Source organism: Ylistrum balloti, unplaced genomic scaffold (assembly GCF_031769215.1).
Source record: "Ylistrum balloti isolate Yb309-2 unplaced genomic scaffold, AGI_CSIRO_Ybal_v1 Utg369646, whole genome shotgun sequence".
NCBI lineage: Eukaryota > Metazoa > Mollusca > Bivalvia > Pectinida > Pectinidae > Ylistrum > Ylistrum balloti.
The window spans coordinates 416,891-430,111 of record NW_026781904.1 but is presented as its reverse complement, the minus strand read 5'-3'; the positions used below and the strand labels follow the sequence as shown (position 1 = coordinate 430,111).

Genomic DNA, 13,221 nt, shown 5'->3' with positions numbered 1-13,221 from the left:
TCTTGTGTGAAATTCACCACATATGACTTTGCACCAAACACCTCCCCCCCCCACCCCCGATAAACTTATACATGTGCATATTGTCTGCTAGCTTATCATAAAAAGGTATACAGATTTTTTGTGCTGCCACGTAGATTGAAGCATGCATTTTTTCACACATGACTGACGACAATGTGATTATCTATACAACTTCCAACTCCTCTATCATGAATCATTTTTTATGGTTATTTAACAATATGTGATTTTGTTTACAGTCATTAATTTTTTGGCAGCCATTATAATTATATCTTTATCAATGGAAAGCCAGCACATTATGCAAGATCATGGACTCCAGTCTGTAAAAATATCTCTACAGTTCATGTTGGAAATGTGGCACACTGACCCTGTACTTTTATTTATCAACTTACTTTATATGAAAAAAGTACCGTATTCAGTCTAAGATAAGCCCAGGGGGGTCAACATAGAAATTCTAGCTCAAAGTCAGGGGTGGGCTTGGCTTTTTACAAGACAACAAGCTAGTAGGGCAGCATTCAAAATCTGACTCACAGTCAAGGATGAGCTTATCAAGGGACAATGAAATAGCATCTTGTATCATAGTTCCATTGAACAACATTGATAATTTTATAGGAGTGGGCTTATTATCAAACAAGAGAACATTGCTGGGTAAATTCTGCGTGCTTTATGTCCTCAACTGCTGAAGGGACAAAAGTTTTAACAGGAGACATTAAGCCTATCAAATAAATAAATAAACAAACTTTCTACATTTGCAGATTCAGTATAAAAAAAATTGATCAAAATTTTTAAAAATTTTTTTAAAATCAATATTTGATTATACATGGGTTATAATACTATATATTCTATCACTGGCAGTCTGTGCAATTATTTTGTAGATTAAATACTATCTGTTTGTTTTTTAAAGTCAAGCGAATTTTGACCATACAAATAAGTCAAGGACACAAAAAGCTATATGCTGAAGTTATTCATACAATTTATTGAGTTTTAACTACAATTTGACAGATTTAAAGCTTATTAAGAGAACCAGCTCCACCTTCAAGACTTCCACCTATCTAATCATACAAAGATTAAAGTGTAATGTAACCCGCCACTCAAACATAACGACTGTATCATATGAAGAATTAACTCTATACTTTTTTGTCTATATCTTTTTAAAACTCAGTGACTGTTTCAGAATGCTTCAGAATCTTAGGTTTGCTGATACAAATATCTTCAGGTATTCATTTTCTACAGGTAAGAATTACAGAGAAAAGCTGATAAGACTTCAATTAACAATGATACTTGTTAGTCAGGGTGCTTCTTCTAGTAGTGATAATTTAAGCCAGCTTGGAAAAAACTGTCAATACATCACATACACATTAAAGATCACAAAATTGGGGACTAATCTACAGAGTACTTCAAAAGAAATAAAGTTTAAACTGCTGATTTTCTTGTCAATTTTGCTATTATACAGAACTAAGCCCAAAATCAGAACTGTCTGAAGACTCAATCAGTCCATTTTAACTTATTTAGACACTAACTATTTGTCTTCAGAACAATTTTTAATACTTTTTTAAAAATTTGTTGCTTTCATTTATCTAAAAATACATAAAACATTTTTTTTTTATAATTTTAAGATTTTGTTTTGCATAAATTCCCTATACATTATATTGTAAATCTTATGACTTGGGCAAACAATTGTTACATTTGCCTATAACACTCCTCTTACAACCTTGCTTGTAGACATATGGAAATAACATGTACTCGAATGGCCCATTAACATAGCTACGCTACTAATTTCGAAACCTGTATTTGATTTACTGATAAAATTGCATGCACTTGCAGGTTTTGACATAATCAGCTCGCCACCTAGACGTAAGGAAGCGCTTATATATAAACCACCTGGAACAAGAACACAGTTCCCGAGCAGCAAGACTTTTTAGATAAATGTTTAAAGGAAAAATCAATTCTTAAACTTGACAACTATGATACACCTATTCAAAGATGGAAATGATATTCAAAAGCTCACATGAATTAAGGCCCTTGAATATTTCTTTGGATTTCTAACATCTGTTTTCTAACATTGAGCTTGATGACATGAATATTTAAACTACGCGTGATTTCGTGATAATTTTGATTAGATGACGGTGGAAAAGATATATCAGCAGATGTTTTTCTTTTTTCTCTCACTGCTTTTTTGAAGATCTTTAGGTCTGTTATACAGAGGGAACATGAAAGGTAATTAGTTCACGTCAATTTTACAAGACCTTATCTCTAACCACTGTCGTCGTTTTAATGGATCTGCCTTGTCAGATATGGAGACTTGACCACTGCGGAGTACTTTAGTATCGGGAGTTTAAATCTTAATTTCGTCATATTTCTACAATTTTCTGATCAAGTTCTGATGGATGGAGATGATACTGGGTGGAAAAGTCGCCAGTAATAACTGGAGATATACCCCATAGACTCGATACTATTTACATGTAAAAAGTATTTATATCAACCACAGTGTATTTTCTATTCTTCTGACACCAGAGCTGTGTAAATCATATTTGAACAATAATTTTGATAGATAGATCTTAACATGACATCTAGAGTAGTTTTAAACTTCACAATACAGAGAAGAGATCTTTTAATATCTTCAAAAATTGAAAATACATTAAGATTATCTAAAACCACTTTATTTTTTCTTTCATCAGAGCATATTATTTTTCATGATAACAGCAAGGAGTTATGAAGTTCAGATTGAAATCTGACTATCCACACTGAACATAACAATACTAGAAACACTTTCTTCAATGATGAGATAAAACATTATTAATACAATGGTTGATACTTTGAAGAGAGTACTACATCCTTCAAATCTTCAAAAATAACAACTGCCCATTAGATTCATCCAAAAGAACACAAAATTTGAAGTTTAAAGTAAAAATTGTGTACAGCCCAAGGTTTCCTCCAAATATCTTACCCAAAAAAAGGATTCCAAATTTGTTTTTCATTCATGACATTCCAAAATCTTAATCCATCCCACCCCTAGACCATCATTATACCAGTCTCCAATCTGACTGTTCTCAAATAGTTTCCAGTCTCTGCACTTCTGTGACCTCTGACCCTGGTCACTGTAGTCTCCCCCTCTCACGTTCCTACCCTAAAAACATCACCACCATCTCCCTTTAAAACTAATTCCTTCCCTCATAACCAATTTCCTCCACTCCTACACTATTATCACCTCCTCCAGCCCCAAACCTACCATGTCCTCCTCACTCAGCTGCCAACACTGACATGACAATGCTTAATTCCAGTTAAATAAACAAGTCAATGTCTTGATTTTACACAACACATCCAATGATTGTAAATTTTGTTTAGATTTTTTACCCTTAATTTAAAAAGGTCAATGCCAATTTAGGAGCCAAACCCAGTTCTTATAATGTCAATATCAGGTAGTTTATAAAAAGTGTGTCCCTAAAGACTTTGAGTCGAAGATAATCAGTTAAGGTCCCCAGGGTTTATATTGCGGGATAAATATGTTAGCTGATCATGGTTTTACTTTAGGTATAATATGGTACACCTGATATAGACTCTTATCACATCACACCAAAACACACCTTATCAAATAACAGGAAAGGGTGGGATTTCTTAAATGGATAGAATGGCAGCATACTTCTAAATGTTAAAAGTCTGAAAAAAATAAAGTAAAATGTCTGTTTGCTTTAGACCTACTGAAACAAATGTGCTGTGAATATCAGGTGACGTGGAAAATAGATCTTCACCATACAAATTTGATATCTCACAATTTGTAATGTCATCGACCGCAGTTTTCTATATATCTTACAAGACCAAGAACTCTAGGTAAGACAGAAGACAATCACAGGAAATACATTATCTCCCTAAAAGTTTTGAGTAGGAGTTGAGACGACGTGGTTGAATTTGATACTGGATGTTAAATAAAAAACTTTATCCTATATTTCAGATCTATAGTAGTGATCAGAACTTCTCATCTTTCCACACACAGAATGATGAACTGAAAATGTCGGTCACTTGTTATTTAATTGGTCAGTTCATTTAGTATCTAACTGACAATTTTTATATCTTTATCAGTCAGTGTGGCTGACTAACAAACAACTAACACATATATGTTAGTAATGAGATATAAAGACTCACATTGCAACGTTGATTTTATGGAAATTAGCTTCAATAATTTATACAAAAGATATATATAACTCTTTATTTTTAATTTTCGGTATCTAAACTGGTTTAATAATCTATGCTATTTCAGGTGTGAAATTTTCTAAGTGTCAATGCCCTCGAGTGGAGAATGGGGGATTCCCCTGTCATGACAATCATATGAAGTTACAACAATTCAATAATGTCACATCAAAAATTTTTACAAATTTTAGATCAACAATTGAAGGCATTGGGATGATAATGATCACCTTACAACGTATCAGAAGGCCAGAAGAGTACAAAATTTAATCAATCACCCCTTTGCTGATGAGATAAAGAAGCTCTTCAAGCCTTTAGTGTTGCAACCTAAAAATCTTTTCCCTCAGGTTGAGATACCCGTACCATGTGAAAGGCACTGCATAGTGAAATACTATTCTTCACAGTAAATCACCACAAACTAATGAGAAAGATTACTAATTCTTAAAAAAAACTCATGTTTCATATCTTCTTATAATCTAAGGACTTAATTAACGTCAGACATGTTTATATTGTAGAGCAGACTAGACAGTAATACTTATGTAAAATTAATAGTTTTTCTATAAATTACCAAAGTGACAATCAGTGTATGATGTATGACATCTCTTATTCTGTACACGAAGCCATTCCCTCAAGACAGCATAATGTGATCACGACAAGATCGCAAATATAATATTCATCATCATTTCCAAATGGACTGTTTATATGGTAAGGATATTGGAAATCCGTTACTCCTAACACGATCCGCCAATCCATCACACCCCGAGGTTTTATGTGTACAATAGAGTAATAATGATTCTGTAGTCTAGCAGAATATATTATGTAAATAACACGACACAGAGAAATGTGGTTTATCTTCATCATTATCTATCTTTTTTATTTGATTTACACGAAATTTTCTACACAATATCATCTCCATCTTACCAGTAAAATTTAGCAACATGAAACAACCTTACATTGAAATATATAGAGAATATTTTATTGTGACTGAAGAAACATCCTACAACACTACACACTATATATAAGTATTTCCGTCAATAACTCCATGCCTGACGTAGTATGATGAAGTGAAGCCCTACCCTTATGTTTTTTTATTGATAATATGCGAAGTAACAAAAAAGCAATGAAAAATTAATTGAAAACAAGAATTAATGTGGCTTTAATTTACAACGTGCGGGGTTGGGGTGGGGGTTAATTTCATCATAATGGTGAAATTAAGATCAGTTCACTTCACTATAATGGTATTTTCGTCCAGGAGTTCATTTTGGCATGCTTCTTATTACAATGCCACATCTGTAACAAAAACCCAACTAAATTTGTTTCTATCCAATAGAGATATGCACTACATACATCATTATGCTGATAAATTTAAGCCCTGTATTTCATGTAATTACAAATATGCAACAATAAAGATTTTATATTGATAGGAATGATATATTTCTCTAAGATCTTGTTGAAAAGGTTCCAAGACAAGACGATATCTATGTACATGATGACAGTGATATCGTGTAATCTGTTTATTGAATATAACCCATAAAATGAAATTTACAAAAAACAACAAGAAAATATCAAGATAAGAGCATAATCATGATTCAAACTCAAATTCAATGAACCTAAGGCAACTTGTGAACAAATGAAAGATTTACACAAAGACAACGAAAAAATGCAAGATAATTTAGACCAGGTGATCCAGAATAGTAAGCATATTTAGTAGAAGAAATATTACAAATACACTAAATAAGAATGAAAAAATCTAACATATAATAAAAAGATTTTAAAATGATGAGCATGTCTATTATCGCTGAATGCAGACAGCTGCACAGGAGTGAGAATTGTGACTTCACTATAAAAATCAATTTCTTCATTTTCCACCCAAAACAACCAAAGAAAAATATCTGGTTTAAATAAATCAATTACAATTCGCAAAAAAAAAAAAAAAATTTATAAGTTAAAAAACGTCCACTTTTTTCTTCCTTATCATAATCTTGTAAGAGGTAAAATAAAATACAGCCAAGATGTGGGTATTGTATTCAAATTATCTTACAACTTCTAATGTTTTTTCACTTCTGAACCAATTTGAAATTGCAAGGACATGGTGGAAATTGAACTATATTACAAGATTTTGCCCGCAGGTATATCTATCAAACCTAGATCAACTCAATTGGTAAACAAGATAAGAAACGATTCCTTCATTTCATGTAAAAAAACTCTTCTGTTATATAAAAAAAGTTAACAAAGTATTGAGTGATAACATTTCACAGACATAAAACCTTCCTAATAGATTCAGTAAACCATTTAAGTCATCTTCATATCACCAGCATTCAGGATCAACATTGACTTCTGTATTGACAAGATTCTGATTAAAATTCCTGCGAGATGTGTTGATAGCAGCTATTATATTGATTTAATCACATAAATTGATTATAGATATTCGTAACTTGAGAACCACCCCTCTTGTTTACAGCCTTGTGAAAAAATAGAATTGTCCTCTCCTATCCCTTTCCTCCTGCTCCACATCACCAAGATATAATTCTCTAAATCTTCATGTGCTTCCCTAACGCAGCCCCCTAAACACAACTTAGTCCTGACTCTTTCCTCAATTCCCTAGTCATTGCTCTCTCCACTCAAATTCCCAGCACCTATATAAGTCAGTAATTCCCCTCTCCTCTCCCATCTACAGCCCCTAGATATAAGTCAGTAATTCCCCTCTCCTGTCCCATCTACAGCCCCTAGATATAAGTCAGTAATTCACCTCTCCTCTCCCATCTACAGCCCCAAGATATGTCAGTATTTCCCCTTTTCTCTCTCATTCACAGCCCCGAGATAAAAGTCAGTAATTCCCCTTTTCTCACCTATTCACAGCCCCAAGATACAACTCAGTCACCTCCTCTCTTCCCCAAACCAAGCCACTAGACAAACTGCAGTTATTATCCTCTCCCATCTAGAGCCCTTAGATATAAAGTCTCTCTCTTCTTACCTACAACTCCTAAATACATCTCAATTATCTTGTCTTATCTCATCCACAGCCCCTGAATCCCTAGATACATCCAATTATCCCCTCTCATCTTATCTACAGCCCCTAAAGCCTCCAAATACATCTCAATTATCCCCTCTCATCTCATCTACTGCCCCTAAAGCCCCCAAATACATCTCAATCATCCCCTCTCATCTCATCTACAGCCGCTAAAGCCCCCAAATACATCTCAATCATCCCCTCTCATCTCATCTACAGCCGCTAAAGCCCCCAAATACATCTCAATTATCCCCTCTCATCTCATGCCCCTTAAGCCCCCAAATACATCTCAATCATCCCCTCTCATCTCATCTACAGCCGCTAAAGTCCCCTAGATATATCTCAATTATCCCCTCTACCTCACATTATTAGCCAATAGATACTACTTTGTCACATTTATTTTGGTATATATGCCCTCTCCTCCCCTATCCACAGCCCCTAAAGCCCCTAGATACATCCAATTATCCATTCTCAACTCATATACAGCCCCTAAAGCCCCTAGATACATCCCAATCATACCTTCTCATCACCTCCGCAGCCCTTAGATATATTGGGGAGTCCTCCCCTCTCTTCCCCTAGATACAACTCTGCCAATGCCAGTCATCCACAGCCCCAAGAACCCCTAAGATATATTTCCCTCCCCCATCATCCCCCATTTCCTCTCGTCCCCCATCTATAGCCATTTGATAAGGTAAGTTTGTTGTGTCTGCGATACGTTTAATCTTTTTCTTTATAAACAGATTGAGTCATATGTATGCATTTACCTGTGGGACCCTATATGTAGGTCATAAGTAACACTGCCATACAGAAGCTGCCCCTTTAAATATATCAACAAGTGTTATATACAGGGCAGTGTGGCCGAGTGATAACTTCCTGACAGCAGAGTCTGTAGGGACTGAAGGGTGTCTGGAGATAAGACACACGCTAAGCTTAGCAGGTGGCTTTTCATATATCTCATTTGGTTTTTACTTAAATCTTACTGGAGTTAAGGTAGGATCATAATAATATAAATTTAAGGCTGAAAGCTTCAATTTTCGATAAATCTATCCTTGACAGATCTATAGAAATTGTTGCAATGTGATTGGTTGTAAAAAATATATATTGCATAACATCAAAATTACAAAGATATCCAGAGAAAAACACTGTCTCTCTCGGAAGTTAACACTTCAGAAAACTGAGACTTGTACAGAACTGACCACAAAGTACTCACCATATTGACATCGAGGACCTTGAAATCCACTTGGACAAGTACACATTTGACTGTACCCTCCTCGACACCGTCCACCATTAAAACAGGATCCCTGGTTACATTGTCCTGAAAACATAAAACGTTGAAGTTATGCAACATACTGATGGAGTATTTTATGTTTCTGATCTAACTCATCGGACACCAGTTTCAAACCCCGAAGGATTAAAAACTGTCCAAAATGCTGACCTCTAATGAAATAAATATTCCAAAATCAGCACAAATTAATGGTTTGATGATGGCTTTGAAATTCATAATTTCATTATTGTCGGGTTTAGTCTGATTTTTATCTAAATTAAAACAACAATTGCTTAATAACATTTATAACATTTAATGAATATTCATAAGATATTTATAGAGCCAATAACTAATCTAAAAAAAAAATTTTAAGAAACTTTCTGAAGCATGATACACTAATCTAACTACTAACAGCTATAATGACCTTAGAATCTCATTAATTAAAGGTAAAACGAGACTCGAACAGGTGAAATATAAACTCTGGATAGGCCACACCCGGAGCTGTCTCTGCAATCCTACATGATAAAGGTCACACACAGGTGCAGAAAACTTTATCTTAACCCCTCGCACAGTTGATATATTGCAAATGCACCTTTTAAAGGCAGATCTTCTCCTCTAAACACGATGAAACAATATACAGTGTACTTCCATGATAATAGCCCATTAAGGGATGCTAAGTCTACTGTCATGCAATGTTGTCTGCTCATGGCTGAAATTTGTCATCTTATATGCTGTAATAACTCATCATAAGAAAAATATCATTTACAGGTATCTAGGATGACTTTCTGCGTTAATTAAGGGCAATATTCATGAGTTTGTTCAAGTTTAATGTTTACACTCTGCAGAAACACTTTATAATTTGTGTTTTAAAGAAACTTCCTGGGAGGTACAAGGCAATTTCAATTATTTTTTCATGTAGTATAAAAGCAAACATAAACTTGATGGAATGTTTATTGTTATAAATGTAAAAATATCTTTTTAATGATAATTGACCCCAGACTTTCTGTTATATTGGTGTCAAGTCAAACTTTAACCCCAAGTTAAAAGCATACATATGTCTGAGTCAACTAAAAAATTATTCCCAAAATCAATATGTACATGTATTTGAGCCAATTCGAAAAATATCCTGCACCTCAAAGTGAAAACGTACTTGAGTCAACTCAAAATTTAGTCCCAAACTCAAAATGTACTTATACCTGTAAGTTTGAATCAGTTTAAAAATCAAAGGAAAACTCACATTTTGTATATATGTTTGAGTCAACTAAAAAATTAACCTTAAATTCAGAGAGTAGAATAGTTTGAGTCAACTCAAAAATTCCAAGCTCTAAATGAACATAACCCTAGTTTCTGTAGTGCATTGATAGAATCACATTTCTAAAATTAAGCACAGATGTAAAATATTTGAGTCAGCTGGTGGTTGATTGCTGTTTGTACATGTACTTGTAAAAAAAGCATGTCAATTTTTTATAATTCAGTATAACATAAATATAATGAAATACATTGAAAAATTCTTTATTTGCAATCTTTTTCTACATGTGCAAGTACTTGAATCTGCAAGTCTCGGGAGTGTTCTTTCTCAGGTGTACTTTAACAACAGTAGCACAAATAATTTACAATTTTTTCAAAATTGAATTACATGATAAACATGCCATGTCTACAAATATGCAGTAATATATTATTTATAGTGCTTGAAGAATCCAGCCAAAATATTATAACACATGTATGATTTATGAGATAGAAAAGCCAGTTATAAGGACCTATATTTGGTTGTTAAAAATCTTGTTATCACAATTTCTATTAAATCAAAATGCCAAAATGGTGTTTAAATTTTTAAAATTTTGCCAATGAAAGAAAATTAAAAATAATTTTCTTTTAAAGTTTTAACAAAAAACATGTACTTGACCACTTATAGCTGAAGACATTATGTCTAAGTTCGAAACAATAAATAAAAGGTAAAAATTCATCTCGTCGTATTTCAAATGAAGCGGTAAATAACTTGCCAAAATTGTGTCCAAAAACAAACAAAAATTGATAATGAAATATGATTGGTGCTATAGACAGATGGCTTGGGAATTTGACTCCTGTGGTGAAGAAGGTAACAAATTGGTTATCAAATAAAACGGGTAACGTACTTAAACTAAAACAAACCCAGGGGCTGAAAATATTTTCTGCAATTCAAAGTCACAAGGTGGGCTTATTACAGGATCGTGATATATCTTTTTTTAGTTACTCGACTAAAACAGCTGAAGAATGAGCTGATAACTGGATATATATGGTAAAGAAATGGCAACTGATAGTACAAACTAAATAAGTTGGAGGCAAACCTGTAAATAAATGTTTATATTTATTTAAGAATGTTAAAATTTAATTTTATGTATATCTAAAAACTTTAAATCAAAAAGCAGTAAAAACACTTCCCAGCATTAGATCCAAAGGAAGATGCGTATATAAAATTTTATTATCAAAGTTTTGGCCAAGATTTTAATAGAGTATTATATATCCTTATCCCTCTACTCGATTGCAGTTTTTGATGATTCAGGATAAAATCTGTTTACCAAGCAATTTATGCCGCTTTTTCATGCAATGCGTGACAAAAAATGTGCGGCATGAGAATTATTTTTGGCCAAAACATTTAAAACAACAGAGATGGTGGTAAGCAAAAAATTAGTAAAATTATACTGGAAGTCATAAAACAAATCACATTTGTATAGGTTTAAAATTCAAAAGACTTCTGATCTGTTTTTCAGTGTTTATTCCGATGATCAGATAAATACCCTCGAGACTTGTAAAAAAAATCTCCAGCATGCATAAAAAAAAATCTCCAGTATGCGTTTAAACCAGCATGGTGAGTGAGCGTTTCGATTTTATAATGACATCGGCTACTCGACGTCCTTATGTGTATAATTACTCTGTCCAAGTCGTCCATATTTCAGATCTCACAGATAGACTTGAAGTTGTTTCTGCACCATTTAACTGGGCTGATATAGAGAGACGGTCTCCATCTCCCAAGTGTTCAGATAAATACGGTAGCATTGTCACGAGTTTCTGCCCAACTATCCACCATATGACTACTGATCAAGTGTGAAGTCTTGTACAATTACAGGGTTTGTCCACACCTTTAGTGGACACAATGTCCCTTACAAACTCCTTACCTGTATTGACCTACCTGACAGTGAACAACTTATTACCCTATAATTCTCGTTAACTGATTGTCTTTCTTCCTGCTGAGAGTCCCAGAAACTACCCATTAGTCAAAGATCTTTAGGGTTCATAAATCTAAAATCGCTAAAATGATTACTTGGTCCAAAGCTTATTTTCATGTTAACAGATACACTTGGTTAAAGATTCCTTGACATTCCAGATTTCAGAGTTTGTAAATCTTCACCACCAGGAATAATTATACACTACGTACAATAATCATCTACAGTTTATTTCAAATCACTTAAATGTCTTTGTTGTTGTATTGTCCTTAAGGCAACAATATCTCAATAAGCTTAATCGTCCACAAAAACTTCAGTAACTCCTTCTCAACTTTGACAAGATCATAACAAATCTTATACCATTAATTCTAGTACAGTCAAACTTTGTTATCTTAAACTCTACAACATAACGACCCCATTTAATATGAAGCATTCTGATCCCTGTCTATAACACAAAACATTCTAATTCAATAAAACTGAACACTTCGTTATCTTGCAGTTTTCTCATATTGGTCCATGTAAGAGCTGCAATTTACTCTGAAAATGAAAGCATGTTGAAAATCAGCCACACATCCCCCCCACCCACCCCCCCCCTCCTTATTTGGTGTTAACTGATCCCTCCATACAAAATGAAGCCTACTGCCTCATTAGGACACGTTGATGCCCCACAATTCCCTGTCACTGGACTAACAACCATCCAACTCCTCGCGTGTCAATGGTGTCGCGTAAATTACCAAATGATGTTTGTAAAATCTGTGAGGACAACACCTGTGCTAGGTATATGTTACCAGTGAATATACTCAAATTACAGACACAGAAAGGAAAAGTCGACATTATACAGGTGGTTCACTGGTTCGGGATGGGGAACAGGTTTACACTGGAATCCATGCTCTGTCAGGCCTTTCTGCTGAAGAGTCAGCTTTTGTTTCGGAGAGGCCAAGTTTTTGTTTCTGCAGGATAATAACGTCTTTCAAATTGCTGTCAGTTTAAACAAAAACAACATTTATTCAGTTACCAATGATCCATTCAAAAGGGGAAAACTTTATACCACACCTCCCCTCTGTGTAATTTGAGAAACCTCATAGTTTATAGACCTGTAGAAGTCCAAAGTGAGAACATTGTCAGATTAAACGACATACCATAATTATTCAGCAATAAAGCTATGCATAATATGAAGCCCACCTATACCGTATACATTTGCTGGTCTGGGAAATTATGAACCAAATCTATATAATTGTCCTGTATAAGTCAATCCTCTGTCTTTAAATTTTGGCACACTGGGCTTATTACAGGACAACTATGGTTATTCATTAATTGACATTAATTTTTTCCCAATGTAGACTAGTTGAGATGTAAATTTTCACCAATAATTAATTTTGATATTTGAAATCTCAGATTCCATCTAGAGGCAAGTTGCTTTCGAGTTTATGTCTACACATTGTACTGCATTTACTAGTACAACTCTGATACAAACAAACTTATAACCGAACTGAACCCAATGGATCTCACAGCTTTCACCAAAATCACATCCATGACTCATTCATATGAAA

At 34.1% G+C, this 13,221-nt stretch overlaps 1 protein-coding gene across 1 annotated transcript in view; it reads right to left on the bottom strand.

The window, feature by feature from the left end:
- Positions 1 to 13,221, bottom strand: part of LOC132555093 (multiple epidermal growth factor-like domains protein 6) — a 177,213-nt gene that overhangs the window by 70,372 nt on the left and 93,620 nt on the right. The window contains exon 5 of the mRNA XM_060219436.1: positions 8,418 to 8,522. Coding sequence (XP_060075419.1) covers positions 8,418 to 8,522 — 105 coding nt within the window. The remainder of the gene's footprint in view (positions 1 to 8,417; positions 8,523 to 13,221) is intronic.